Here is a 25,257-nt window from a genome sequence, read left to right on the forward strand (position 1 = left end):
TGCACGAACACCCTTTACATTCACAGACAACCAAGGCGTTTCAAGCTTAGTGTATTTCCACACACTGCAAGCCTGACACTCCCAGCCAGGGCAGACTGAACCCAGAAGCCTTGACCTCCGTATGCAAAAATCGTCATGGCTCCACCATCTCCTGCAGTGCAGCTCCTGCAATAAACAATTTGGATGTTTGAGGCCTTCTTTTCCTGCCCAGACCAGATTTTTCAGCTGTGAAACAGCACAAGTGTCCTGAGAAACCCAAATATACAGAATCTTCTTACCACCCTGCTGGTTAACTCACGGGCAGCCAAAGTCCCAGACTTGCCTCCTTCAGCTTTCAACCTCCGTGCAGAAAGTTGTGAGGTTCTCACCAGTTCATAAAATAATGCACTTCCTGCAACGAATTTTAATTCACTTCAAAGGGTTGTAAGCTGTTTAAACCCTGCTGTATACCTTTTCCAAAGACTTAAAAAAAAAAAAAAGGGATAAGTGGAAACTACTTGTGAGAACACCCCAATTGTGCAACTTATGAATACACAATTAAAGAGAATGTACACTGCACTAACTCTGGGTGGTTGGAAAAACATCTGTGAACAGCAAACACCACCACACACAGATCGGAATTGCTTTCTGGTCTCACAACAACAACAAGCAGATCAAGTCTTGTGCCTGGACAACCATGACAAGAAAACAACCACCAAATGCAATTTAGCCTCCCAGCTCTAGAAGGATTTAGAAAGTTATAGGTGGCAATATAACCGGAAAGTTTGAGTTCCTTTCATTCTGAAAGGCCATTATTAGCAGTTCTGGCATTAAACTACTTCTGTTACAGAAGCATTTCAAGTCATAAAAGACTAAGTTTAAAGATCCACCAACCAAGAGGTCCATGTTGTAGGTTATTTTGCACTTATATTTACGTATGTGCATGCATATTACACTCATACCTTTTTCTGACATGCACATAGGCAGTCCTTCTCTTCTAAAGGTCGGAACTAAAGCAATAACCATCATTCCAGGAACACCCAGAGCCAGCAACATCGTTGAGAACAAGTATAAGAAGGTTTTTGTTTGCTTGTTCTACAGGGACACAAAAGTTAAAGATTGAAAAGAGCTATTGCGCCACTCAGCCCACATCTGACAAGGGCAGAGGAGATCTGCTTTTTCAATACCCACCCCCTCCTTTCCTATTTCTGCATATCCAAATAACAGGCATCCAGTTGAGATCCCACTTTATAGCCTGGTAGAGCACTTAAATAGTCATTCTAAGGTGTTTTTTGTTTTGTTTGGATGAACTAGTAGTGCTTGCACCAATGTTTGGTTTATTTGTTTGTGTGGTGTGTGTGTGTGTGTGTGTGTGTGTGTGTGAGGGGTTTTATTTAACCTTCGTATTTCATGTCCATCTGTCTCAGTTCTACTGCTACCATCCCAAATCATTATTTTCCCCTTCAGCTTTTTACTTATATCTCCACTGATTAGGAGTTAAAAAATTTAGATAGCATCCCTCACATTAACTCTTCATCTTCAGTACTCCTCTCCATTTTCCCCCATTTGCTGACAGCCTTCTCATAAGAGGATTACATTAAAACAAAGCCACTTGCTAACACAAAAAAAGCCTTGCCATGATATCCCATGGTATCTCATTAGAATACTATTAAACAATACTATTAAAGAGCAGTCACTTGCAACATAAAACTAGAAAGGGGATTTTAGATTATCTTGAGCAACTTGGTTTTGGCCATATCAGTGCCAGAAACACTGTGGCAGCCGGATTTGCACTATGGAGCAGTCTCTCAATTCACAGCTCTAGACAGGCTGAGGAACCATCTCAAGCTCTCCTAATTACTCTACTAAAGGCACTCAGCAGGCACAGAATAACTCTTCTTGCCTGAAGTTACTGCACTATACTAAAACGGCATCTAGGTTATACAGATCAAAGAACCTCTAAAAAGTACCTTTCCTGCATGTTCACCTTGGCTTAGAGCTGGCTCATCTCACACCCCATAAATCCCCATGCATTCACACCCAAAGAAAATATAGGTTTGCAGATGCAGCAGAACCTACTCTAGACCCAAAGAGCAGCTTGCACCAAGCACAGGCACTCTGTGACAAGCCTGTGTGTCACAGGTGGCTATGACAATCCCTTCCCCACACCTGTCTGGAAAAAGAAAATAAGCCAGTACAAATACAGTCTTCAGCTCTTTCAAAAGGGTGACTCTTGACTCAGAGGTTCTGCATGACTTAGCCAGTACCAGATCTTGAACGCAAGCTTTACCCCAGGAGATACTACAACCAAGTGGAGTAATACTTACCTAGGGCAACAGGGCATATTCCTGGTGCACATCTGAGAAGGGTGACAACATCCTCACGGGCCGTGTTTCAAGCTACAGCCTCACCAGCAGCTACTTTTGATCTACCAGCACATTTAGTGCATATTATGACAACATAGTTCTGGTGCAAGGGTATAGTTTTGCCAGACAGTGAACTTGCTGTACCCCATCCCACTTTGACTTGTGCTTCTGTACCACCTGGTTATTTTGCTTCCCTCCACAGCTGGAAACAGATGAACTAGTAGTGCTTGCACCAAAAAGTTCCACCACCAGTCACACTATATTCCTACTCTAGGAGAGCCGTATTTGAACCACTTGTAAGTCAAGAGCCCAAAAGCCATACTAACTTCTCGACAACCCCACAAACCGATGCCCTAAACCCTGTTCCACCAAGGTGCAGGATCTAACGTCACATTGCAGCTCCACACAGCAGTAGGATCCAAAGCCCAGCTCTGCAAGTCCTAAGTTAGTGCTGTTGCTCCTGTCTCACAGGACAACAAAGAAAAGTCAGGCCTTTAAATTTAGAAAACACTTTATTGTCTGATCTAAGTATTTTTTTTCTTCGAACACACAAATCCAGCTACCTGGGTGCAAAGTTAATTTTAGATTCAGTGGACCTAAGAGATTGTTCTTCCTCATCGCATTCCCAAGTCAATGGAGGGCAATCTCTGACGTACAAACATAGCAACAGTTCAGATTGGAAGTGTAGATTGTTGGCTTAAAATGTTAATCACTCAGTTGCAACTGGGCAAAGAGCAGGTGGAACGATCAAGTTCACTCAGTTGCATTATCAACGTAACGAAAAGCTTACGTTTTAAAAATTAACCCAGCAAAAAGCAAACTGACCAGAAAGACCTGGTTAAGGCCAGCCATAAAGGAACGACTCTGTGAAAAGACTGACCATCCGAACTCAGTCTTCTCTTATTCAAGAGCAGAACTAGTATCAATGGGGCTTGAGATTCATTCGACTCCTTCAACACCTTCAGCCTGACCATGACTTAACAATACTAACAGCAGAGTTAAGACACATTAGACTTGTCTGGACCATATACAGTTTATGTTTTCATTATTTCTTCTGTAAATCCCCTCCGTGCAGAGCTCTTACCGAGATTTGCATGCCTGCATAGTGTTGACTCTGAGCGGTGGTGGTTCACCAGTCCTGGGCTAGAATATGCAGTCTCAATGTAGTTTTTCATCTGTTCCTAGATACTGTCAACACATGGCAAGTACATTGCAAACACTCATGCAACCCTTGGCCGTCTTGAATATCAAAATAAAATAAACACTGTTGCTATGCATTTGTTCATTCTGGGCTTGAATCATTCCCATCAGAGAGCTTCTCCAAGGATCTGTAGCTGCCTAAACTACTGCAATGCTTGCTCAACCTTCTTCCCTCATTGAAATACCTCTCTAGCAGATGAATAAATAGGTTCTTTCCCAAGCATTTCAAGCAGAACAGGAGGTAACAAGTGTAAGCCAAGAAAATGGAATTCCTTTAATACCGTTTCCAGAAAAACTAAGACGAAAAAAAGGCAATAAGAATAGAAGAATTGAGTTACGCAAGGGAGTCCTTCCACACGGCAAGCACCTAATTTTTAAAAGACATTTCCAAAGATCCGCAGCAAGCACAAAGGCAGGCGTGAAAGAAACAAACACATGGAAGGAGTCTGAATTAACCTCAAGAGCAAGGTAGGAGCAGCACACCAAATCACAACATCATAGCAACTCAGACCAGCAGCATGCAACAAAAGCTCTTCTGAAAACAAAAATTCTATCAACTACTTGCAGTATTTTGACAGATAAAGTGTACAAAAATACATTAGCATCACAACACGCGCATCTTACTGGCTTTCAGTTTAATCCAAGATCAAAAAAATCAATGGGTACAAAAGCAGAAAATTAAAAGAAACACACAGAAAAGTGCATGCAGGAAAAAAATGCCTCTTCACTTTGCTTCCAAGCTCCTACCCTGAGCAAGCAGCTTAACCCCATGTGAAGAACTGCTTAGGTAAATCTTAAGAGAAAGAATCAACTCAAGATCAGCTCACCACAGTTTATAACATGATAGGTTGTCATGTTTAAAATCACACAGTAGGGTAAAGGCATCCAGAAACAGCAGACAGGAGATTTGAAAAGCCGGAGAAAATCCTGAAGCAATTAGTCACCTATTTATAGCTGTATCTATATAAAAAGATTCATAATTTTGCTTACTGAAACTGTTGGAAGTTTGAACCTTGGTCTTTCAAAGATAGCAAAGTTAATGTAAGAGCAACTCCATTTATGGAATAAGTCAATCTACTTATGATCAGAATTTTAGATAAAATATTCAAAATCAGCTCTTTTATTCAGACATGTAGAACTAACTACACAAAACTCCATTCCCAACACAGACAGCAAATTTATCCAGGACATGCCTTGTGGACACAAGCTCCACACCTTTTCTACCAAAGGTCTAAATCAAAGCCAAGCTTTATTGCAAATCTTTAAAGCCTGGCTTTGTTACTCCTCCAATCCTCCAAATTTCGTACACAAAGTATAAACACCACAGACTAGCAATCCCCTCCTCCTCCCCACAAGCAGCAGTAAAAGAGCCACACTGAAGTTCACTCTTAGGAAAAAATGAAAAGCATATGTTTCAGATTCCTCAGACCAGACCATAAAAGTAAAGACAGACTAATTATCAAATTACCGATGAACAATTACTTACCCGACATACTCTTACCATGCTTTACTAAACCAAAGCAACTCAAGAGGCACAATTAAAGCCATCTTAGAAGCAAGCTGCCCCTGCTGCCATACATCTTTGAATATCTCTAACCATAGGGGATTTGTTCATATATGCAGTAGTTTCACCAAGAGCATCCCCTGTGAGAAGCCTTTAGCCCAGGCTAGTTTACATTGCACTGCACTGCCACTTATATTCGCATTAAGGCATTTTATCAAGCATTTTGCACCCATGGGACAGCACACTTGAAGGTCTGTCTCTATCGCACCAGCAAGAATAGCTAAGATGTCACTACTACAATTTGCTAATAAGATTACAGCTTGTTTTCAGTAACGCAGCAATCAGTTCATCAAGATCTCCCATTATGCAAGCAGCTCGGGGAGCAGCGTCATTTGGGGTTGTTTGCAAGAAGCCTGTTCTGCAAGTGATAAAGAGGACGTGCCAGGGAGCTCTGCATGTGTGGAGTGTTTCATCCCAGCTCCAGCTTCCTCTCACCCCAACAACAAAGCACTGTCCCCAACTCCTGTCCCAGCATCCCTGGTGACACCAGGAAGACAAAACAGCGATTCTTTGCCCAGTGCTATGTGGAGTGAGACGTGAATCCTGACCCTTGTAACACATGGCTTTAGCCCAGCACCTCCAGTGCTTTCTGTGCTGGACTCAAACTCCAGAGGCTACCTCCACCATAACACTGGGAGTTTTAAAGAAAGCATAGGTCATAACTTACCTGGCAGTAAGTGTTTCTATCGAAGTATTTAAGGGCAAAGAAACTCCATATCAACATCTCTAAGAAACGCCGTCTCAACATTTGTGTGAAACTTCATCTCAACATCTGTATCTCAGGCCTCCACCAGCAGTTGACTTGTCTCCACTCTGTCTAGTAAGGGTCTGAATAAGCAAGCTAAGGAATAGCAAAATTTGCCTGTAATTACAGATCTTCCTGGAGGCGTCTCAGACAAACACAGAGCAGCACAAACACCAGATTGATAAGCCCATGCAGATACAGCCAAATCAAAAATATTCAAAGGCATGTTTAGTTTAGTCTATTAGCTGGGTGTCTGTCCCATCACACTAGAGTTTGTTTTGGCCTCAGAGGCCATAAGCCATGCTCTCTGAATGTGCTTTTTTGTTTTGCTGTAAGGACACTGCAGACGAGCCCGTTGTTCACTTTCCCTGTGTTTGCACGGTGAGCCAAACAGGAAAGGGCTTTCATTGACACGGAAATCCGGCCACGGAAAGGGGTACCTGGCCAAAATAAAGCTGTAGGAGTACTGTGATCTTTAATGTAGTTGTTAATTGATAAGCCTGATCTACCAGATTATTATATAAGAGTCATTAATTAAAAGGCGACATTCTCATGCCTGTTGGTATCTTCACACACTCCACTGAATTCATTTAAATACACAAGCAGCTTTGTCCAGCCAGCAGCCACAACGATCCAGTCTGCCATTCAAGTTCCATGTATCAGCATAACACCAGCACACCAAAACCCACAGCCCAGTGACACCAGCTCCAAACAGGAGGTTCTCCATACTTGTTCTTACCCACCACCCCAGTACAGACACTGCCCTGGGCTCCCCCGGTTAAGCCCATGCATGGGATTCCCACGGCATGGCTGGCACGGACTCGCTGCCCTCGAGTGACTTGGCTGTCACAGCCCCACAGCACACACTGACAGGGACCTTACCGCTCCCAGAATGAGTCAATACCTCCCAGTTACAGAACGCATCCTCAAAACATGCTACCGTTACATCAGATGAGACACCCTGACTTTATTTCCATCACTGCTGTGACTTTAGGCAGGATGCTCAACCTCTGCACACCTTTGCTGTCAAGCTCAGGGACAAAGGGGGTGAGGACCACATGGCTTTCAGAGGAAAGACTGCTAGTGTGGTTGAATCCTTTATAAAAAGGCCGTGCATTTATTTTTGTGGGATCGTTCATCAGCGCAAAAGCTTTTTACAAAACCAGATTCACACATACTAAGTATTTGTCCTACAAATTCTTTAAGGTTGAACTTAGACTAAATCAGGATGATAGAACTCATTTTCTTCTTGTAGCCCATTCTACCAGCTGTAGCTACATCACAGCAGGGAATGAGTAACTATAAGGTGTTGCTCAGATGTATGGGAACAGGCAAGAGACTTTGAAGAGGTCACAAGTGTAACCTGCTGACCAGCACAAAGCAAGGAGGAGCTGAGGGACGTGCTGGAATCCAGCAATGCTTCACACGTGAGAAGCTTAGGGATGCAGGAAGACAGGAAGGACAGTCATAAGCTCTTTGCTTGGACTTCTCAGGTAAGAGTTATTACACATTAAAAGTGCTCAGTTATTACAATGCCATAATAAGCCTCCCCTAGGTTGAGATTTATAACTAATTCTATTAATATAACTAATAACTGGCCACCAGCACCAGCCACCCCAGGAACCAGCAGCTTTACAGCACTGAGAGGAGGAGCAGGAGCCAGAGAGATCCAGTTCAGCAACAGCGGCTCCTCAGTCGTGCTTTGGAGGAACGACACCAGCACCCCGTATAAATGAGTGGGTGTCCTCATGGGAACCCGCCAGCATGCCACACTCACTGCCGCAAAAATAAACACTCATTAATGTCAATCAACTAGAAAACCAGGATGGCTGGCGTATTGTCACCTTATCATACAGGCACGTTTTAGGTCAATCCCAGCAGAGAGGCTTTGTTACACATACGGGATGTCTTTCACCTGCTGGCGAGTCCCAAATTAACAGCTGCAAATTGGCACTTGCCAGGATTTAAGTGTTTTGGTCAAAGTTAGCGAGCAAGGGCAGGGTTCCTGCTGCAGCACCTCTTCAGACCTGACTGCAGAGCTGTGCTGGCACCAGTACAGACACTGGAACTCAACTAACTTGCTTGGCAAAAATTATACATTGCAACCGAATATTTTGATTTTTATCAAAGAAACCCTGCACCACTCATGGTGCTAGTCTAGTTCTTTTACACATGGGTAGTTTTAAAGTAATTTACCATATAATTCCTGGGTCATTCTGTCATTGCCCCTAAGATTTTGTTGTTGTTTTTGTTACATCTCAATTTTTGCCTGCCATCTTTTAAAGGTTTCCTTCCTCGCTTCTACACACAAGGTCAAAACAGACTAGGAAAAATGGCAAGTTAGACAGAAACATGAAAACGTGACCTATGTTTAGAAAGAAAATCACCGTGACTACATTCACACAAAACCAACAAGTTTTGATTACTGCAGCAGGCAGCTGTTCTGAAACCTGGTGCAATTTCTAAGCTGATATAAATACACATTAGATGAAGTTGTAAGTAATTTAGTGCCCTTTAAGCACACAAACAGTGCAGTGTTTACCAGCCAAAGTAGTTTGATTTTCAGTTGTATCCCTTTTGTATGCGTGCTTGGTGCAATATTTATAAATATGCCGTTCTTGCCTTTGTTCTGTTCTACAAATCACAGCACAGGTCTCAAACCCCACGATGTGCCAGGGGACAGACACAGATTGCATTTTACCCCCCCAGTCCCACTTGCACAGCTCGCTGCACTGATCCCTGTCACAGGGGTAATACCAAAAAAAAACCAAAACAAAACCAAGGGGAGGGGAGGGCAATCGGTTTCATTTCATGATCAAGGCAGTCAAAGCACAGTTTTAAAGAACCCGTCTCTGGAAATTTACCTTGTTTCCAGCCACCCTGCCACAGGTATCGCCCTGTCCCTGTGGGAGGAAGAGCAGCGTCACCCCGCACAGCTGTACCCCCAAGCTGTACCCCACCGTGTTCCGTACCTGCTGAGCCAGGCACAGCTGCCTGGTGCCAACATCACCCGGGGCCTGGGGATCCCGCTGCCGGTGGCCCCCGAGCCACACGTGCCACTCATGTCCATGTCTGCTGGGGAGGAGAGCGGCAGTCAGTCCATCCACACCCCTGCGCTGTCAATGAGTGACTGCCGAGCCTCGCGGCGGATAACGAAGATCCGCTCCTCATCACCCACGAGGTGCTAATTGGGTGGCCGTGAGCATCCTTCTCCTCCCTCCCCGCATCCACACACCTGGGTGACACTTCTGAGCAGAAGTGACGGTAAATCCACCCGTGCCTTCCAGGCAGCGGTGCCCAAGGCCGAGCCACCCACGGCTGGGACACGGGCTGCAGGACACAGCACCCAGCCCTCCGAGTCACTGAAAACTAAACGGAGTTATTTCCAAGCCTGGGCTGAAGTTAAGGTCTGCTAAACATTAACTCGAGCCTCAGCTGCGTGAAAAAGTAACTCCCACAAGCAGCGCTGGGAAGGAGGAGTCAAACAGCATATTCGCTCCTCAAAACTGTGCTTCTCTGAAGTAAGAGAACATGAAGAAAAGGACAAAAGATCTGCCTGGGGACTCAGGGGTGGGGGTGCAGCAAAAAACCCCAAGCGTTTGTTATTATAAAAAAGCAAACTCAGCATATCCTGCCATAGTTGAGCAGTGAGTAAATCCCAGCTGTATGCAAGACACTGGTGTTGAAAGAGCAGCATAAACCCGTAACACCCACAGTGAATATTTTGCAAGATCCAGATCCTTCTTTAAAATCTCAGCAAGAAACACATAAGCAAAAAAGGGGTTAAAGCGGTCAGATTTCCGTCTACCTGCTGTCCCAACAGGTTTTGCTCTTTCCTTGTTATTCTCTCCACCCAACCTCCTTTCACAGTGTTTCTGTAACTTCCCTTTCCTCTAACATTTACTATTCATAATCCTGAAGTTAAAAGGGACAAACAGGTAATTTATTTAAAGTTTCCTTAACGAAGATACACTAAGCTTCTCCAGCACAGCTAATAACCCCACTCCTTGTTTCCAATGCTCCCAGAAAGACTGGATCTATGGCTCAGCCTGCTTTGCCTGCAACAGCTTAAAGGGCAGGAGCAGCTATTTTAGAGACAATCCCTCATAAAAAACACACAGGGGCCACCTCAGTTTTCTTCCTTACCCACAAATTTTTTCCAGCCGCTGCTTCAGTCCAGCTGTTTTCACCCCACCTTGCAAACACACAGCTGATGAGTTGCAGAAGGAACGCTGCCCAAATTCCTGCCAGGATCCCGCTTTGCATCTTCTGTAAACCGGGATTAGCCCAGACTGTGTCCCAAGCCTACCCTGGCTGTGTCCATGAGGGATCCCTGATTAACATTCTCGGTGCTACATTAAACAACATCAATTTTCCATGGTTTAGGCATAACCCCAGCCTGCAGCCAAACCCCAGTATGGCTTCAGTCCCTTGAGGAGGTAAAGGGAAGGTAATTTCATTTAGGACTCAGAAGCATGCAAAAGCATTAATGGGATTTTTCTTCTCCCCCCTGCTTTCTTTCTACTTACTCCAAATTCTTCCAAAATTTTATTTCTCCCCCCAAATTTTATACACTGAAGCAAAGCAAGAGAAGAGGCTCCCAGCGAGAAGGACCCACCATGCTGAAAGTGGGTGAGTCTTTCTCCAGTTAACTGAAGGCACCTGGGGGAACGCTCTTATATACAGCTGGAGTCAGAGCTGCCTTCCCCTGGTTCGCTTCTGTTCCCAACAGACCCACAGGCCTCACATATACACTGTGTGTTACATTTCTTATTTAGCTTATTCATCACAAGTGGTCCTAATAAGAATCATGAGGAATCAAATTCAAAACTCAGTTTATCCATATAACTCCTCCTCCATCAGCTCTGAAACAAGTTACCAGCGTGCAAACAAGTGAATCAAAAGAGTTGTGATGCTTTCTTCAGGTACACAGAGAATGGTTGTTGCAAAGCTACATTGAACAGAAGCCTACACCATCATATATGACCACACAAACTGTCCAGGGTTTGAGACGCAGGAGGGGAGAGCGAGGAAGGGCAACAACAAAAACATCTATGAGAGGAGATGGGGCTGCTCTAAGCTTAACACCATGCCCTGAAACACGCGGTTGGGTTTCAGACCATCCCTTGTCCCATACGCAAAAGCAAATCTAAGCTGCCAGGACTGCAAGTAGATGGGCACAACAGCCCACAACTAAGTTCCTTCTCATTACACTTACTGTAATAACTTCAGCCAGCTGCTTGTGCCTTTGGACCAGCAGATCTTCAGATGGCTGTCAGTCACTCATATGAGCGAGCTCCATCGTCACAGGTTTCCAACACAGAAGTAATAATTCAGCTGGGCTTGTTGCACAACTTAGATGAATTTAAAGCATCCAGAATGAAAACAGAATTCTCTAATAGTACATTCAGCTTTGATTACTCATATAAAGCATTACACAAGCATTACTGAAAGTTTAAGATCTCTGTGGATAATAACAGCTGCACTACCATCTACAGCCTTTCTCATATTCAACCCATCTGGACTTTAGTTATTCATGGCATTTGAGAGGAATAATCAGTAAGTTTCTCCTTATTCTCCTAGTAATAATCTCCTAGCTTGTGAGAAAAGAGACAGAGGAATAGGACACGAGGCCAGCTGAGTCTGCATTTTTGGATGGAGTGAATCGGGATAAACATTCCAACTCTAGTTTCAAGTTCTCCAGTGTGTTTCATGCTCCAGGACAATCCGCCTGGCACCATTAGAGATGAGCCAAGCTCACTAGGATGAGATAATCTGTATCACAGGAGCTGAATCTCACTCAAACATGGAGACAAAGAGACATACCAATGTTCTCAGCAGCCAATTAGTTCAAATGAATCACTGGTACAGACCCAGTGCTCTTGTCATCACAGCTTTGGTGCTCAAGGTATTTTTGAAGGTATCTATATGTCCTGCCAAACCAACATGACTTGGCTTGCCCAGTTAACCTGATATTTTCAGGACCAAAAAGGAGGGGAAAAAACATCCAACGTGCGTTTGGATAATGGGGAATTTCAGCTGGGTGAAGCATGTGCAGGTCAGAGACCTAAAGACCACAGAAATCCTCTGTCAGACCACATGGACCCCACCAGCATGGCAGAGCCCAGCATCAGGGCCTTCAGGTCAGCCTGAAGACAACGTTCATGAGCTGCATTGCAAGACCTTTATGGCATCATTACATTTTGCAAGCATCCCCAAAGTAATTTTTTACCATGAAAATCAAATGCAAGCAAAAGACGTTGCACTGTGAACTAGAGCGGAAAAACCTGAACATAGCTGAAATCCCTAACACACAATTCTTTTTTCTCCAGCAGGGCTATTTTTACAGAGTACATAGCATTACGAAAGCCTGAAAACAATTTATCCCCCCTCCACCCTGCCACATATCTAGAGAATCCTCAAGTAGTGTTACCTATCCATCATGTGGGCCCATCAAGATTAAGAGATTATTACAGTTTCTGGAGTCACCAAGGCGATGAGATTATCCAAGTCGCAGCTTGTTTCCAGTCTGGCAGGGAGGCAGCACCCAGGCTGTGTCCTGGGGCAAAGCACCAAGTTGCAGCCACGTCTGGGTGACAGACACCAGCTCCCAGCCCTGCAAAACCGGCTGGCTCCGCTTTGCAAGATCAAACCAGCATCTCCCAGCAAAACAGCTGTCAAGAAACAACCACAGCAACACTCAGATCCTACAAAGTGCTTCTATTCGTGACTTTGCTTCATGAGACAGGACCGAATTTGTCATCCTACTGGAAGAGATACAGGTGTGCCCACAGGAGCTGGGGTATCGACCCAGTGCAAGTGGAGAGGTAAAGCATCACCTTCCCCAACTGTCCAGCATCACCCCTTTGCACCCCCTGCTGTACCCACCACCCTTAGGGTGCCTCAGACCCAACGACGAGCAGTCAGACCCTCCTTACTGTAAAACCCAGCCTGTCTGCATCCACGAGCTGTTTGTCAGAGCACATCACCTGCTTTACTGCACCCAAGTGTTGTGGCAAACAGAGGGTTAGGACTTCAGGTGGTGGACAAACAGCAAGAACAGATGCTTCCTAAGCTGAGATTGTTTGCATGCAGATGGCTACTAATCTCGCATTTAAGAAAAAATTTAAAAACCCCAAACATTGGGCAAAGAAGGAACTGCCGGTACCTGGTGGGATGTGATGCTGCAGCCAGAGCAACTGCATCATGTCCCCATCAGAAGGAGCAGCTCTGAGCAGAGATGTCCATCAGACACCCGCCAGTGGTTGGACACACGACTGCCACCAGCTGACCACCCTGTTTGACAGCATTGTGGCTGGGGGAGTGAAGGAGGAGGGGGATAAAATCATACACTCTTGAGAGACAGATGTCTATTTAGATAAGTGAACTGCAAACTTGATTAAACTTAATTACTACTGTAAATGTAATTTAAACCACCCCAAACATTTGCACTACTCAAGGAAGGGCTGCAACAATGGGAGGAAGCGCTAAGACACAGCAGCTATTCTTAATACACAGAAACACTTATTCTGATGAATAACCAAGACTTATTTCCTAATTTAAATTGAATATGTTTCTGCCTCCTGGGCATTTTCAGAGTGCATAAAATTAGAAGTCTTAGTGGGTTTCTGAGGATGACCTTGTTTACCTCCCTATTCAAACACATGTCTGACTTGTCCCATGTGCTGTGCCTTGCAAAAACCGTATCTTTCTTGCTGGCCACTAAAGGCAAAAAGAAGTGACAGGCACCAAATTAATAACCACCAAGCTGCTTGTCCACTTCCTTCAAACACAGGGACCAATTATCACTGCAACCAGCTGACAAAGTGCTACATGTCATTTCTAAGGTGTGATAGAAGAAAGGCAGATGGGACAAAGGATGAGCAGTCAGGTCCCTCTCCAGCTCTCATGAGTAACCACCACCTCATGCCAGCCCAGATGTGTCAGTCGAGCTCACACGGGACTGGAGTCCACGCTGCAGAGCTTGGCCCCAGCACCACCTTCATGGAGCACTTCAAACCTCCTTCATTTTGATAGAAAAAAATAATATGGAAGAGTTCAAATTCCCAAGGTCACATACCATCCTGTTTCATAAACCTCATTTTGATTTTTGCAAGTTGAATTTTCTGTTCCCTTCTGGCAAAAGGATGGGGCAACAGAACTACAAATAAGAAACGTGTCAGAAATGGACTATCGTACTCTGCTGCCCCAGTTCTCAGCCCGAAGACATGATAGATTAGGTTGTCATCCTGTTTATTTCCTGCACCATAATCACAAGCAGCGGGATGGGCTCCATGGGTTGAACTCCCCATGAGTCAGTGTGTTTTCGGGCATCCCACAGGAGTTACTGCCCAAAGAATGCCAAACATCCACTCCTGATGGAACCCAAGTCATGCACATGGCATGGCCCCACAATCAGCACAGGGCTGATGGCTCAGAGCTACCAAGGTTATGAGACAACTAAACAACAGCTACTGATAGCTCCACTCAGATAAGCTCGAATTTTAGCAAGGATGGTAAGACAAGGGGAGAAGCCAAAGTGACCTGATCGTAGCTACACAACTCAGCTGTTTATTAAGATTAAAAGTGAAATGCCCAAGAACAGAGCCTGGACAAAACACAAATGTAGTTTTCAAAGCAATTCCCTGTTTGGGTGTTTTGATAGATTTTAGGATCTTATAGTTTTAAAAATCCACCCCGAAGTTTTTATATTGGGTCAGACTAGCTGAAACTACCATGGAGATTGAGCTGGAACCACCTGTGTTATCAAAGCTTGTCTTATTGAATTTATAATAAAAACTAAATCCACTTATCTAACTACTCCAAATTTAAGATCCAGAGAAAAATACTTACCAAATAGGCCCACACACATTGTCCTTACACACAGGGATACAAGGCATTTACTCGGGAATGAAATGCCGCTGTGCACATTTGCGGGCAGGACTCACATCGGTCTCTGAGCAGGGGAACGGAACGAGCTCCTCCTCTCAAAGGGAGCAGCATTTGTGCAGATCCCGATTGCTCAATCAATTATTTCCAAAATAAAAACTAAATGTAATGCAGCTCAGTAGCAGAAGTTCTTATTTAGCAGTCGGGCACTAGTAAGTGCCAATTATTTCACTCATAAGCAACAGTTGTGCTTGTACTCAAAAGTGCCGTCATTTATCCTAACAGGCTTCTGTTCTGCTTCTTCATCTCTTTAGCAGTAACGGGCCCATCAGGAGGAATCCAAACTTCTCAGTGTGTGGAGATATTACAAGAGGCCCGTAATTAATATTTTTAGGCATTCTCCTCATTTGTCCTCTAGAAGAGAGCTGGGATAGAAACAGAACTGGGCTGCTCCTTTAAAGGCTCAGAAGTTTAAAACAACAAAACACACTCGGCTGTCACTATTTTTCTACGCTGGCACCATGCACTGAAATCACCACACAGAGCTTGTTTGTACTAGTTTCGTCTATAAACGATGCAACAGCTGGAACAGAACTGGCTGAGATGCTGAACCCGATTGCACAATAATGCTCACAGCTCTTGCAGAGATATTAGTAGTCAAGAGTTTGTTAACTCTTTAGGAGAGGGTTTGTTTTTCCGAAATATGTGTGACAAAGTTTAATTACCATGAGATTTCATGAAAACTAGAATCAGAAGATTGCAGGCGTGATCTGGGACTTAAGGGCCAACGAGGGGAATGGAAGAACTTGCTACAGACCTTTCCAAACTCTGTAGTGCAGGGTTTGAAGGAAGAACGACACAAGACGGGTGAGGTCAGTGGTGTAAGATCATCTCAGAGGCTGGAGTAGTGCCTATAAATCCCCACACACTGTTTGCTTTTGTATGAAAATCCACTGTTCTAACTGCAGGGCCAAAGGGGAGGTCAGACATACGAAGTCTCAGGCATCAATGTCAAGTGATGTTGCAAGACAGACTTTTATTCTTCAGTTTACACCCAGCATGCAAGTTCAGAGTAATACAGTGATACTGCAGGGGCAAAAAGAAAACATCACACATCTTCCACTGAATAAGCACTGTTGAATCCAACAAGCTAAAAAAGCAGAAATTTGATTCAGACTCGCAGGCGAGCTGAAAACTACAAAGATTCCATAAAAGTAAATCTAAAGGCATACAGATGAGCAGGTGAACTACAGCAACTCTGTTTTGCCTCACAGCTCTAGTAAGTGTGATGAACTCCCGTAACCCAACTGACACTCAGGACAGTATATTTTAACCAGGCTGGTCTAAGCAACCGAACTTTTGTACAATGGACATTTTCACTGGACTGTGGCTGCTGACTCGACTCTTGCTGATGCAGCTCAGCCTGGTCTATGCTGGGAGCAGCACTGCTGGGCTAAAGCAAGAGCTACATGTACACCAGATACAAAGGAAAAGGGGAGATAGGACCGACTGTCCTTGCAGCTGTGAAAAAGCAACTGTTGGACAGTTTCTGGTAAGACCAAAACTCTTCAGAATTAACTGGAACAACCCACAGGAGTGGCAGAAACCAAACTCCCATAAGAGAGGTGCAAGTACATCACCTTATCCAAAAAGCTTTCAAGCTTTCCGCATCTGCACTGCTGAGGCTCCCGGGCTTCCCGCTGTGACACCGGGACACCTGCACCCTGACAGAGGAGGAAGGATGAGCATTCCCACCATTGGCTGGGAAACTGCCTTCCTCAGGAGCACACAATGTAGTGAACTGGTGAATTAATGAAGTAATCAATTAGAGAATTAACAAGTTGCACCAGGGCACTGAAGGGGGACTGAGCCCATTTGATTTCTACCTAATGAGCTCACGTTATAAAGTTGTATTCACAGGGTACATTCTCCTGTAACTTCGGGAAGTCCTAATGAACACAACTCAGTGCTATTGTCAGAAAAAGTACTAATATAGGGTTAAATGTTATTCATAGATCCTCAGAAAGCAACCAGGTAGCAGCTTTCTGACCTTTACAAAGATGAGATTTTCTTTCCCATTTGCTTTGTGGACAGTGAGGTGATGCTAATCCACTACAAAACAGCACAGACCTCACTAGCAGAGCTCACAGGAAAGCCTTGCAGAAGCAATTCCTTGGTCCTGCTTATAGATTTGCTCCCCAGTTAGGTTTTCTTTCAACTAACACATTGTTGCAGCTAAAATAAGCTTTGTAAAAAGCCATTCTCCAAAAAGCTTTTCCCACAATGCATGCTGGTATTTAATAAAACCTTGAACCTGCCAACTGACCCTGCAGCTCTGTGCTTGCTCCAAACTTTTCCTGGCCTGCAAACATCCAGCGGCTTCACGCCTGCTTTGTGCTGGCCAAGAGAGCGTAGGAAGCACGAAGTGAATGAATTCCAAAACTCTTGGATTCGGGATATCATTAGAAGGACTGCTCCCAGGAGGTATTCTTCCTCTCCCCTTAGTCAAAGGAAATACTGCATCTAAATACAGCTGTTACCTTTATCTGCTTTTACCCTTCTCATGCACAAGCTGGAGCGAGTCCAGGATTCCGGAATATTTGACCAAAACAACCGTATCTCAGGTCAGCTGCAGGGATGTATATATTGCAGGCTCATGTCTACCTTCCGCTGTGAGGCATGCAAGGATTTCCTTCCACTGTGTCAGCCCTGCTGTTTTCAAACATTGACATTGTCCAAGCTTTACCTTGACTGAGAAAAACAACTTTCATCAGCAAAGCTGTATTTATTTGCTGCTTAAAGAGGATATCCTTCCAGTTCCATTATATATTGGCCACCTGCTATGGACATTGCAAGAGTTACAGGCACCCTCAATGCAACAAACACGGCTTTCATCTCCAGTGTTGCTCCTGACAACCCCAACCAAGTGACCATGACCAAGCAGGAGAGGTGGGCACTCAAGCGCTGCAGCATGCTCAGCTGTGCATACACAGAGACACTGAGGAATCTGAGCTCCCAGAACTCCAGCATAACTGTTTGTTAGGCAGCAGCAGTTTAAGTTCACAGAGTTGAATGGCAATGTCCATCACCCAGACAGCCTCATGCAAAAGTCTCCTTTCCACCCCAAACCAGCAGCGCTGCTAGCCAGCCCTTCAGAGGCCCCAGCACCCCACCAGGTAGACGTCCTTTCCTCGTGTGCATGGTCTCCACATCCACCACAGGCTGAGCCCAGAGAAGGTTCACCAAGAACTGAGATTAAGGAAAGACACATCTGTCATGCTGCCTCCTCCAGGAAACAACTGACCTCAGCTTCAGCTAAATCAGAAGAGAGAAACTTCAGGAAGAAGAGTGCAGAGGCAAGGGAGTGAAGAGCGCATCACCTTTGTGTCGTTCCACTGTTTCTTGTTGACAATGATGTCTCTTCTGTGCTTCATTGGGATAACTGCGCAGTATAAAAGGATAACTCTTGGCCAGGAGCCTGCTGTCATCAATGCACAGGCTGCCTGCTACGCTCCTGCTGAACCACGAGCATAATAGTTGAGCAGATTCTTGCCATCATCACCTCCTTGGCAGCCCCTTCCCAATATACACATAACAGTAACATGTCAGTACCAAAACCCACTGCTAATAAAGTCACAAAGTCCATCATCCTAGAAGGAGTCTTCTATAAAGGGGCAAAAACAGGACAAAGGAATTAGTACGTTATTGCTGCAAAATCAACAAACAGGAATTCACGCACTAGAAGTGCCCCTGGGGCTCAGCCAAGCTGCTCACTAACATACCGGAGTCTCCACTACGTGCTGCATTCAATACCACGCCCTATGCTCAGGCTCCACCGTATGATGTGACCGTGTGTGTTCACAGGGACATCTTACAGACCATAAGTCACAGTATTCAATTCAAGTAGCCCAGAACACTGCAATTTATATATCATATTATATAAAAACTAAACAACCCTGAGACAACAGTGAATTAATAATAGGCTTGCCAGGCATTATGCAAGAAGATTCAGGGGTCCTGCTACTTCTCCCTCTAAAAATTTAAAAGAGCATGAAATACAAGAATATTGTTTATTTTAAAAGGTCCCCCAGTGGGGGTTGGCCTATTATTTTTCTGTATGACAACAGTAAGGTTCCCTCCATACACAGGTAGCACAAAGGATTTGGTGAGAAAAACCTTCAGTTTTACAAGAGACCCAAATTTTGCAGAGAGAGCAGCAGCCAGGCCCTAGCAGCCCAGGGGCCAATGGAATAAGCTATGCAGATGGAAACAATTATTTAGGAGGGGAAGAACTCCTGCACGCATGGAGCAACATCTCACTAAAACTGAAGCCTCCCACCGACACATTCCAGACTCTTGGAGTAATTTGCTTTGGGGAATATGCTTTAAGCTACATCAGCTTTTGTATTTCTTTCTCCAAACTTCTTTGCGATCACAAAACATACTCCCCTACAAACTGACCTAACGGTCTTACAAACAGCCACAAATATGAGAAAGTATTGTAAACATCTGAATCTAAAACTGATTTAGAGGCCTAACTTTTCAAGCAACAGATTCTGATTTCAGACAAGCTTTTCACTATGCAACACACCTGGAGGGACTTGCCCACACCATTAACAATGCTGCAGTAAATGACGTCTACCTAAAGGCCATGGCATAGAATAATGAATAAATCACACAGGCCACATTTTATATGTAGAATATCACATCTTAAGTGCCTTATATAACTCAAACCCACGTTTCTTAGGCAGAAACAGCATTACAGAAAAGAATAGCACTAACTGATTAAAAATACCTAATTAAGGCTAATCCTTTCAAGCCAGCTGCATAAAGAATATTTCATATAATATGATGAAGGAGAAAAATAGCTCCAGCAGGTTTCAATTAAGACTCAGTGCCATATGGATTTTACATCTGCAGCAGAAAGGCTCAACACCATGTCACAACTAAGACATTTTTATGTCTCCAACTAAAAGCACTTGAACTGCTTGGAATAGAAGCACATGAGCCATAACGTCCCCTATTGAGCAAACATTTTGCTGAACTGAGCCTAAAAGACATTTGAAGCTAGAAAGCAGGGTCAAAAGAGAATCAAATCAGGACGCTGAGGGCTGTCACCAGTTGGGTCTTGTAAAGAACCGAGGTGCCACCACCTCTGTGGGGCCCCCTTTCCAACACCCCTCTGTACTCAGAGGGAGCGATATTTTTCCTGAAGGCAAACAAGACCCTCACCTTTTGCAGCTCACAAAGCTTTGACAAGTGACACAATTCTCCATTCAAATAATCAAAGATGCTATGAACCGGGGAAAAGAAAAAGAATATATGGGTTTTTCCTTTCAGCATCAAAAACACCATTTCAAACCCCAGCTCCTGATCAAACCCAGAGCTCTGCTGCTGCCCTTGCGCCCTCTTGGGGCACCAAGGACCAGGAGCCAAACTTTGAGCATTATTTTTCTACATGCAGCTGGACCCAAGAACCCCAATTCCTCTTTACGAAAAACAGATGTCGGCCAAGTTAAATCATCCCATGACTCCTCTAGGAGAAAGATGTAAACAGCCACAGCTCACCCAGCTGTTACCCAGAGAGGCCCCGTTTACAAATCAGAGATCCCAATGTGCTGCAAGACCTTATCCCAAAATGCTTTGACGTACTGCTTTCAGACATGTTTATCACCAAAATCCATCAAAACACATTAGGTTATTTAAGTTTACACTAGATTAAAGTTTGAGTCGTTTATCAAATTCTTCCAGACTTTTGAGCTCAGAGGAGAAAGAAAGTGGTATCTACGTTTTTCAATGTACGATGCTTTCGTGGAGTCTCAGTATCTATCAAACCACACCCCTGTGACATGCCTGCAAAGTAAGTGCTTTATAAATAAGAAGGGGGGTAAAAAAGAGAGATGAAGTGATGTGCAAAAGGTCATAAAACATCTGCAGTCCAGACTGGTATATAAAAATGCAGACTTGCACCTCCCAGAAGGCTTAATGTCAGTCAAAAGAAACTACCACTAATGCTTGCGCTCCAAAGCGTTCAACCCAGATTTTGGTATCAAACTTTTGCAGCTAAGAAAACTACATACTTGCTACAATATAGAGGCATCCTGGGATGGAGGCTGCTGGGTGCATATGAAAAAAGATGCTTTGCCCCAGGTGAAAAAGTCACCTTACAGGTGAATTAAATCACAGAATCACAGAATGCTAGGGATTGGAAGGGACCTCAAAAGATCATCTAGTCCAAATCCCAAATTACACAAAAGGCTTCATTTATAAATAAATAAATAAAACCCAAACCAACCAAACAAAAAAACCCACCAGCATCTATTTGAAATCTCTGGAAGCAATCACATTGAAAGGAGCTCTACTACAATATCAAGTCTGCTCTGCTACAATATATAAGCTCTAATGCTGCTGATGCCCAGAAAACAGTTTTTGCACACCACAGCAAAGAGGAAATTAAAGCACGAATTCCAGGATGCTATTCAAGCACTTGCAGACTGCAAGGCAGCTGAGAGCTCATGCTGCTTTCATACTGTGATCTCCAAATGCTCAGCAAAGAGAGGCACAGGGGCAGGCACTACAGCTGGATTTGGAGCAAGGAAAATTTTAACACCGGTGGACCAGAGCACAAAGTCTACAGGGTTCAAACCAAGTCCCTGAATCTATAGGTCTGGGCCCATTCTCTAGGTCAGGTTCACACATCATCAGCCTCTTGCAAGAAGCACAGGCCCTCAGCAGAGCCAAAATGGCCCTTCAATACTACTTTTAGCCAAATCCACACACAAAAGTTATGTTCATAACAGCCAAATATTTAGTCAGGCAATGTTTCTCATAGCCCAGAGACAGGAAAACCAGGTGTAAACCACTAGTGCCAGCAGCATAGCTGTGGTAGTGGGGAACTCCGCACGAACCAGTTATCCTCAAAGTACGTTTCTCAAGCAGGTTTTGCCTGCTGGCACCCACCTCCCTGCTATTACAGTGACATCGCAAGCGACAGCCAGCCCAGCCAAACTAAAGCTATTCCCAGTGTATTTACACAGACTAAAAACTACTCAAAGCATATACTTCAGTATCACCAGGCTTTAAAACATTGCCATGCAATACAAGAAACAGCAATATTCTATGAGACCTTTAGACACTTTACCTGTCCATTTACATCTTGCAGCAATGACCACAGTAAAATATTTTAACTTAAGTTGCAGCAATTTGGCAACTGCCTCAAGACAATAAGGTTTGACAGTGAGCCGAGATTAACAGAGAGCCCAACACATTCATGTTGCTTAAACACGTGAAATCCCAAGAGGTGGGAGGCATCTCCAGTGATCCAGCTGCAAGATTAAGTCTTTCTCACCAATATGATTTTAAGTGCACATGGACTAGGCAGAAGAGGAAAAGAGAAAAACCTTGAGACTGCCAGAAAACCTTCTCTCTTTATCCATAGGGGAGCTGTGGCTAGAACAATAACCCCGCTCCCCAGCAGGGCAGGGGAAGCCACATTCTGCAAGAAAAGGAGCAGTTCAGTCCCGAATCACGTTACAGCATCTCAAGGAAAGGAAAGCCCACAGCTCCGGGCAGGGCCAGTCCCCACCACCGCCGAGCACCAGCCTACCTGCCCCGCTCGGCAGCCGGGAGCGGTTGAACCGGAGAAGAGGAGCCGAGGAGAGGCGAGAGCTCTGCAGACACCGACGGCGGCACGACCGCCCGAGAAACGCGGCCCCGCCCGCCCCCAGCTCCACCCAGCCCAAATCGGGCGTGATTCCGGAGTCAACCCAGGACCCCCCCAGCGTGATACCGGGGTCAGCCCCGAGACCCCCCCCGGCGTGATTCCAGGGTCATCGCCAGGACCCGCCCGGGACTCCACTGGGACGACCACGGTGTCAAGCCCAGACCCCCCGGCGTGATGTCGCGGTCAACAAAGGACCCCCGAGCGTGATGCCAGGGTCAGCCCCGAGACACCTCCGGGACCTCGGTGGCGTGATCCCGCGGTCATACCCACACCCCCCGCGGCGTGATCACAGGACCCCCGGGGTCAAGCAAATACCCCCCCTCCTTCCCTCCCTCCGCCCCGCGCAGGCGGGAAGCGAGAGCCCGTCCGGGGTTGGGGGGGTACCCGGTCCCTACCCCTGCGCGGCTCCGGGAGGGAGGGATTGCTGAACCCACACGGGAGCGGGCCGGACCCTCCACGGGGCCGCTTCCCCCCCGTGACAACAGTGGTTGTAACGGGTCCCTCAGCATCTGCCCTAAACACCCACCTCAGCAAACAGGGAGGAAACGGGGCATCCCCAAAAGAGAAGGACCATACCCCAGGGTCACCCTCTGGGCAGAAGAACAAACAGAGATTTCCTCGGCAAACAGCTGAGAAACAGCAATTTTTTTTTTTTTTTTTTTTTTTCTAAATAAAAATGTGAACAAACAAGTTTTATTTAAGAGCTTACTGCTCTGGACAAATATTTGGACACACAGACTTCAGGACATGGGAAGGGAAAGACAAATAAGCACAAACAAGGCGTGCTTCATAATTAGTGCAGGTTGGTGTAACTTACACAGTCTGTGCTCGCAAGACTCTGGAGAGACAGGACTACTTCGCACCAGAGCACGGACAAAGGTTTTCACAAGCAGTAACGTGTTCTTTGGGATGCAACTGCCTCACTCGGGTCCTCATTTAAAATAAATAAAATAGTTGAGTGTGTGCATCAACACCAGGAGCTGACAGCTGTTCTGTTCAGAGCCTGACAACTGGAGAAATGCTCAGGCCACAAAATTATGGCTCATCCCAACCCCACCAACCTCCAGGTCATCCCTCTAGCTGCATAACCCAAGCTCTCCATGAGTGAGTACCTCTTTGGGCTGTGATCCAACCTTATATCAGCCCCTCAGCTGTGCTGAAAAGACATATCTGGAACAGAAATGAAGGAAATGCATGCCCAATATCTGCTAAGGGTTTAATTACGTCTTAATTGGAGGTAGGCTTGTTTCACTTGTTAGACTCAAGTGCTGAAAATTGTTTCCTACTTTGAGAATTCAGGGAAGTGCTAATTGCAGGATGAGAAAAATCATCACTGTGCTTTACTACAGTAAGAACCGCTCCTGGGAGTTGTTGCCTTGATGTTATTTGTCTGAAATCAAAGAGGGCATCACTGGTGCTGGTGTAGTGCTTGGTCCTTATGAAAAAGAAATTCATCCCTCAGTAAAGCAGGAGGGGAGCAGAGTACACACGCAAGCACTGGACAAGAGGCTGGCTGCTGTCATCCTTTTAATATTTAGGCAGTCAATACTGTTCACTCAAAGTAGCTGTTGGGACCTGAGCATGTCAACTCAGTCTTGAGTAGGTTTCCTTTTCAGAGCATTAACCACCCTCCACCGAGCTACAGTGGCTCTCACCGATGCTGAGTGGGATTGCTGCTAATGGTCATGGGACTACCTGCTTTATTTACACCTTGAGGTGATTCTCTGAGCTTCATCACTCTCTTCCAGCTTGCTGACATCTCCTCCCCAAGACAGAAGCCAACAGCCCTCTGTTTTCCAGCCTCAGGGAGCCCAGGATTTTCACAACTTTTCCACCCAACAAAAGAAACAGCTGAGCCATGTAGATAACCAGAGAGGATGGCAGCAGGTGAATCCTCAAGACATTAGAGAACTGGAGCAACTGAGTGACAAATTTCCAGGTGAGAGAAGAAAGCATGGTGCACAACAGCTGTGAAGAAAAGGAGGAAGAAAATAGTCATGGCAATGGTGTTTTCAGAAGTGGTTCAGTTTTCAGCAGGATATAATTTGGGAGACCATGAGCAATTGTTCCCTTCGCTCACCCACCCAACGCAACTAACAAGCCTTGTAGTGTAAGTATTATGTCCTACATGGGACAAGTTTAAACCCCAGTTCTTCAAACTGCTCAGTTCACATTGATACTCATGTATGTGAAGAGCTCTAAGAGAATCAAATGTTACCCTAGGCAAGCCCAAGCTTATTCTTAGCATAATTTCTCTAACCTTGGAGCAACACAACAACAAAAATCTTACTGCACTGATTTGGTACTGCTTCAGTGGTGTTAATAAGGCCAAAAATATTTGACTTGAGATATTTCTGATTCCGTGCTAAAGATCAGCTTCAGGGTGTGTCAAACAACCGCAGCAGTGTCAGATGATACCAGTCCTTAGTAATCTCAGCCTAGCAAAGGTTACTGCTCCAGCATAGCTGGTGGAAGTAAGCGTGGCAAGTACCTCAATTGCTGCAATTCAAAAATCCCAGCAATGTGAGTAGACAGGACTGTGAATAGATATAGTGGAGGCACAGACCAGCTTTCCCTTGTGAGCCCCTTCTGCAAAGGAACATACAATCAAGGCACAGGGAAAGAGAAGACAAGACACTAGACACTAAGCTCTTCCACTGCTTCAAATATATCTTTTGGGATTTGTATAAAGCCTAAGAGGATTGGGACTGCTGTGTTCACATAAGACTTCTGGCTTCAGCTCTCTTTGGGCAAGTGAAATACATCTAGTTTTTAGTCACATACTGTGTAA

The 25,257-nt window shown here is 45.0% G+C and overlaps 1 protein-coding gene across 9 annotated transcripts in view; it reads right to left on the reverse strand.

The window, feature by feature from the left end:
• ARHGAP40 (Rho GTPase activating protein 40) overlaps nucleotides 1–22,760 on the reverse strand; it is a 39,932-nt gene extending 17,172 nt beyond the window's left edge. The window contains exons 1-2 of one of the 9 annotated variants that reach the window (XM_065031880.1): nucleotides 9,090–9,372; nucleotides 8,827–8,926 (exon numbers count right to left, since the gene is read on the reverse strand). In XM_065031880.1, coding sequence (XP_064887952.1) covers nucleotides 8,827–8,924 — 98 coding nt within the window. In that variant the 5' untranslated portion in view covers nucleotides 8,925–8,926; nucleotides 9,090–9,372. Of the gene's footprint in view, nucleotides 1–941; nucleotides 2,195–2,306; nucleotides 4,911–5,031; nucleotides 5,698–5,776; nucleotides 5,939–8,826; nucleotides 8,927–9,089; nucleotides 9,373–12,287; nucleotides 12,314–14,707; nucleotides 14,858–22,349 lie in introns of those variants that run through there. The other 8 variants (XM_065031883.1, XM_021287883.2, XM_065031885.1 and 5 more) reach the window with 8 other exon arrangements.
• Nucleotides 22,761–25,257: the final 2,497 nt, after the last annotated feature.

The sequence above is a fragment of the Columba livia genome, chromosome 16, assembly GCF_036013475.1.
Source record: "Columba livia isolate bColLiv1 breed racing homer chromosome 16, bColLiv1.pat.W.v2, whole genome shotgun sequence".
Classification (NCBI taxonomy): domain Eukaryota; kingdom Metazoa; phylum Chordata; class Aves; order Columbiformes; family Columbidae; genus Columba; species Columba livia.